This window comes from Rhododendron vialii, chromosome 4a, assembly GCF_030253575.1.
Source record: "Rhododendron vialii isolate Sample 1 chromosome 4a, ASM3025357v1".
NCBI lineage: Eukaryota > Viridiplantae > Streptophyta > Magnoliopsida > Ericales > Ericaceae > Rhododendron > Rhododendron vialii.
The window spans coordinates 28,667,473-28,673,574 of record NC_080560.1 but is presented as its reverse complement, the minus strand read 5'-3'; the positions used below and the strand labels follow the sequence as shown (position 1 = coordinate 28,673,574).

At 35.6% G+C, this 6,102-nt stretch overlaps 1 protein-coding gene across 1 annotated transcript; it reads left to right on the top strand.

The window, feature by feature from the left end:
* The first annotated feature begins 4,964 nt into the window (after positions 1-4,964).
* Positions 4,965-5,795, top strand: LOC131323873 (uncharacterized). The gene has a single exon (XM_058355713.1). It carries the CDS (start codon positions 4,965-4,967, stop codon positions 5,793-5,795), a length of 831 nt encoding a protein of 276 aa, XP_058211696.1.
* The last annotated feature ends 307 nt before the right edge of the window (positions 5,796-6,102 follow it).

Sequence of the window (6,102 nt, the reverse complement as noted above, 5' to 3'; positions counted from 1 at the left end):
AGGCCTTAGAGCCAAAAATACATTACGACTATTTAGGATAAAATGATCAAAAAAATAAGATCTTCGCACCGGTTCAAACAGATTGAAAATTGGAATTTTTTTTTTTTCCGTTAGTTTCGTTAACGGTGTTAACGATTTTACCAATTTGGAACGTAAAACAAACTACAGGGACGAAATTAGGACACTTTGAAACTAGAGGGACGAAAGTGAGACAACCGTAAAACTACATGGACAAGTATGAAAATTTGCCCATTTTTAAATTAAGGACGCATGCTGCTTCTATAAGTGATTATCTTGTATACATGTGTTTTCTATAAATCGTATCAATGAAGCTATTACCATTTTGAAAAAAAAAACCAAAAAAAAAAAAATGACCCTCAATTATTTAAAATATGCACATGAGTCCATGACCTGACTTCTTATTCGAATGTCAGAGGTATTGACAATAGAACATCAGGCAATTTGCGGTACGATAACCATCTTTATGAAAACTGCCTTTGCAATGTTATATAGTATATAGATCATATAAATACTTCCGTATGATATCATTCTTATAAAAAAAATAAAAAATCTATTTCAAAGCTCTAGAAAAATATCATTTTTTTGTCATAAAATCAAAATTAAGTATGAAACAGTACCCGTGATGATTCTATATATGTCCTTCTAGTAGTATTCAGTATACATTCCTGATTTACCTACAAATATAGTATTATTAAGCAAAAATATATGGCGGAACTTTACAGAAATTGAGACTTGTCAGTTTATTAAACTAAACAAAATTTAAAGCTGAGAATCTCTCTGTAGTGCAATGATCCAAGAATGTCTCCCCACCACATTGCTTTATTATAATATATATATATATATGTATATGTATATGTATCTCATGGTTAGCGGCAGCTAACCAGCTGTGCATCCAATTTGATTCCCAGGTTTGGCCCTCATGATTAGCTCAACTAAAAATCTCCAACATGTACTGCAGAATGATAAAATTTTAAACTATCTTTAATAATTTAATCTTCTAATTAGTAAACTATAACTCTGACGTGGAACTTTTATTAGGCTATTGTAAAATTCAATTATTTTATTTTATTTGAAAATAGAGATGTTCGAAATTTTGTCAGTAGATGCAGCCACACTGCGGTGTTGCTTCACATGTACTACGTAATTGATGGATCCAAACCCTACGAATATTTATTCAGATGTACCCAAAAAAGTGATCAGCCCTAAGAATAATCTCAAAGGACAAGTTAGTAACGAAAATTTATCATATGACTACAGGCTACAGCTTGAGATTCAAATATTGGAGCTTTTAATTATGGAAATTCTGTATTTAATTTTCTGCATGCCTTAAGTTTTAGAACAGTGAGGGCCCCTTTGGATAATTTTTTTCACCGACTTTTTTGCAGTCTTTGTTGCTCTCTCTTAAATTTTGCTTAGCAAGTGGAGTGGAGAGCAGTTAGTGCCTCTTTTAATTATACTCTCATGCACATGGGCAGGGTTCGATTCCCGTAAGCACTCCTCTCCCTCCCCAAGTCTCCTAGAATAGAGTAGAGTAGGATTAATGAAAGGAAAAAAATTTGCTAGATTTGGGTGTAATTTTTACGTCAATTTGCTCATCTCCATAAGAAAAATTGAAAAAATAAAATAATAGACTTAAGTTGAAAACAGTTCATTAATGACGACCAAAAAGATGCTAAAAGATTGAACCTTTAAATTGACTTTGGATTGATATTAAAATAAGACATATCATATCATAAATTAAATGCAAGAAAAAAATAGATTTACAATATAGACACTAAATTTGACAACACAAGATCGTACGACCGAATATATACTTGTGTAGTTGCAATAAGTGCTTGATGAGATCAAATTGGAGTTGAGGACAAGTTACATCTTTGTTGTCCTTTTAGTTGTTCACTTTTTTTCTGAATACATATTACATACTGCGTAATACTCTTTAATCTAAATAGAGAACTTAAATAAAATATCATCCCGGACATCATCATGGTTTAAGTTTTTATCCTATAATCAGGGCCGGCCCAACCCCAAGACCCACAAGGCCTGGGCCTTGGGCATCCCAAAAAGGCCAAATTTTAGGGGCACTCCACTAATTTTTATATTTGGGCTTGACTAGAAGTCTTTTTGGCCCAATAGAATGGAAAAAAGAGGCCCATTCCAATTAAAATCTGGCTGTGGCCCATAGATCCAGTCAAAGCCCAAAAAATGCTCGGTGGCATTTTTGTAAATAAGTGATCTACATGGTTTTTAATTGAAACCCTTCCTCTCAAACATTTCACCGGCTTACTCTCACCCAAAACAAAACAAAAAATTAACGAAGAAAAAAAAGAGGGGAAGCTGAAATTGATCTGGAAGACTGGAACGGACGATCGATTCCCACCCTTCTCTAGTTCTCCACTTCTCTGTGTTCGAGATTTTCACCAAACGAAAGGCCGAAGACCGAAGGGGGAGTTGCCGAACTGGGATTTTGGGCCGGCCTTGAGTCTGTGTCTGTGTTCGAGATTCGAGCTCGAGGTAATTTTTTTTCCGATCGGTGCAACGGTGCTTTCAGTTTCAAGTTTCAAACTTTCAATAGTATTATAGTAGTCAATACTCAATAGACAATAGTTAATAGGTCTCTCACTCTCTTTGAAGTTTGTAATGTAATATAACATTAATCAACTAATTTGAACTGGGATTCTGGGAAGGTTCGAAGCCCGAAGGGCACTGCCGGCTGCCACTCTGTGTTGAACTGTTGAAGTAATGAAGTTTGTAATTTAATATTGCTTATGAGAACATTGAGAAGCGAGAATCTCATTAATTAAGTTTAGTTGATTAGTGATAGTGATATTAGGGCTTTTTTTATTCTCCACTTGATTTGTGTTTAAGATTATTGGAAATTGAAATGCAGGACTAGTATATACTACTAGGTATAATATACACTGCGGAGTCTTAGAGTCCCATTCGCTTGCGACTTGCGAGGCTTCAAATCGGTAAGTATTCTCTTCTTATGCAGAGCCCTAGTTGGTGGTGCTTAAATTTGTACGTATGTTGTTAAATGCAGAGCCTTGGCTGGTGGTGCTTAAATTTGTACGTATGTTGTTAAATACAGAGCCCTGGCTGGTGGTGCTTAGATTTGTGTTGATTTAGTTGACATTAGTTGGTGTGCTTAAATTTAAAAATATCTGATTATCGGTTAGTGCATCATTAATAATAATGTTATAAGGCTCTTTTTTTTTAATTCTTACTTAGGTGCATCATGCCTAAACGTCAACTATCTGGTCGTCAAAAAAGAATAAAGAAGCAAAAGACTGAAGCATAATAAATTCTCAAAAAGGGGCTATTAAAAAGTTCTTTTCAAGCAACGAAAATATACAAAGCTCAGTCGAAGAACACGAAAATTTGGTGATTGATGTCGCTGAAAACTTGGTGAATGAAGAACAAGTAGAAGAAGAATGTGAGGATTTGGGGGGTGAGGAAGCCTATCAATGTGTCAATGAGAGTAGTAATGAAAGTTCGAGGGATGTCAATCCAAATGAAGACTTGAATGTTGAATGCACTCCTGTGAACATTGATGATCCATGTAATTGGGATAACATGGATCAAAAATTAAGGGACTTATTGGTTGAAAGAGGTCCCGTAAGAAGAAATGGTGATGCTACCATTCCTAAGGATGACAATGAGAAGAGTAGACATTTCTCTTCTGTGCACTATATTCGCCATTTACCCAATGGAGAGAAACATGATAGAAAATGGCTAGTATACTCGGAGGCTTTGAATAAAGTATTTTGCTTTTGTTGCAAATTATTCAAGAATGAAGGAAACAAGACTCAATTGGCCAATGATGAATTTCAAGACTGGAAAAATATTGGTGATAGGCTTAAAAGTCGTGAAACTAATTGGGAGCACCTCACATGCATGAACAAATGGATTGAGTTAGAGAGAAGATTTCAGAAGAATCAAACAATTGACAAAAATGTTCAAGAACGAGTCATTAAAGAGAGGGAACATTGGAGAGGGGTATTACTGAGAAAAATTGCTCTTGTGGAAGCACTTGCGCAGAATAATCTACCATTTCGTGGAGAAAATGAGAAGATTTACCAAAGGAATAATGGGAATTTTTTATGTTTTATTCAAATGATGGGAAAATTTGATCTAGTAATGCAAGAGCAGTTGAGGCGAATTGAAAAGGGTGAGATTCATAACCATTATCTCAGTCAAAAAATCCAAAACGAGTTGATACAGGTGTTAGCAGCGAAAGTGAAGAGTAAAATTGTTGCAACAATCAAAGACGCAAAATATTATTCAGTTATACTTGATTGTACCCTGGATGTAAGTCATGAAGAACAAATGTCCCTTGTCATACGATGTGTGGATATTTCAACAAGTCCAATAGAGGTGAGGGTGAGTGAGTTCTTTTTAAAATTTTTGAAGGTGGATGACACGACGGGATTGGGGCTATTTTGTGCACTTCAAGAAGTATTAGTTAGCCTTCAACTTGATATTGGTGATTTAAGGGGACAAGGTTATGATAATGGCTCTAACATGAAAGGGAAAAATAAGGGTGTGCAAACAAGGGTACTTGAAGTAAATCCAAGAGCATTTTATACCCCATGTGGCTGCCATAGTCTCAATCTTGTTCTTTGTGATATGGCCAACTCTTGTTCTAAAGCAAAAACATTTTTCGGAGTGGTACAACGTCTATATGTGTTGTTTTCCTCTTCAGTCCAACAGTGGGCAATTTTAAAGGACAATTTGAAAGATGTGAAGGGTCTCACGCTTAAGACATTGTCACAAACACGTTGGGAAAGTCGCATTGAAAGCATCAAGCCGATAAGATCCAATCCCTCAAAACTAAGAGATGCTTTGGTAGACTTGGTGAACGACACGACGACGAGTCGATAGCACAAAGTGAAGCTAAATCCCTTGCAAAGAACGAACTTGAGAATTTTGAGTTCTTGTTTGCCATGGCTATTTGGTACAAGTTGTTGTTTGTTGTTAACATTGTGAGCAAGTTTCTTCAAAGTGAAGACATGTGCATATACTTTGCTATCGAGAAGTTAAAAGGCCTGATTGATTATTTTGAGAACTACAGAAAATTTGGTTTTGCGGAGGCAATGGTTGATGCTACGGAAATGGCGAATGAAATGGGGATTGAACCTAAGTTTGTTGAAAAGCGCATCATTCAAAGAAAGAAGCAATTTGATGAAGATGTTGCGGACGAGGTGACACACTCTGCTGAAGAATCAATGAAAGTGAATTACTTCTTGGTAATTGTGGATAAAGCTCTTTCTTCCTTCAAAGATAGGTTCCAACAATTTGAAGTGTATGAGAATAATTTTGGTTTCTTGTTTGATTTGGAAAAGGCGAGTTCGAGTGATGAATGCTTGAAAAATCATTGTACCAACCTTGAAGAAGTTTTAAAGCATGGCGGGGTTTCCGATATTGATGGGAGAGATTTGTTTGTAGAGTTGAAATGCTTGAAACAAGTATTGCCAAGGGGAGTGCAGAAACCAATTGAAGTGCCCAATTTTATCAAACTTATGGCGGACTCTTTCCCAAATACATGGAATGCGTATAGAGTGCTTTTGACTATACCGGTTAGTGTTGCCTCGGGAGAAAGAAGCTTTTCAAAGTTGAAGTTGATCAAAAATTACCTTCGATCAACCATGTCACAAGAAAGACTAAATGGGTTAGCCATGTTATCAATTGAAAATGACTTGGTGAAAGAGGTGGATTATACTAATTTAATTGATAGTTTTGCTTCTAGAAATGCAAGACGAGTAATATTCAAGTGACACTCATGCGTTCTTGAGATAATATGTATTTACCTATTTGGAGACTTTGTATTTTGTGTTCGTATATAATGATTAGTAGAACTTTATATTGGTTTGGCTTTTTTATATTATGATTGTTGCTGTAAAAATTGTTAAGTATTAACTCTTTAAGGGCACACATTTTTTTATTGGCCTTGGGCACCCAAAACCCTTGGACCGGCCCTGCCTATAATCGTATGATTTACCAATTTTACCTTTAATGTATACCACGCATGAATATATAAACATAGATCGATATAGACATGTATAGATACCTAGACAGGCTTGA

Bases quoted from the DNA above. Each gene is read 5' to 3' on its own strand.
- LOC131323873 (XM_058355713.1), top strand. From the start codon at position 4,965: ATGGCTATTTGGTACAAGTTGTTGTTTGTTGTTAACATTGTGAGCAAG.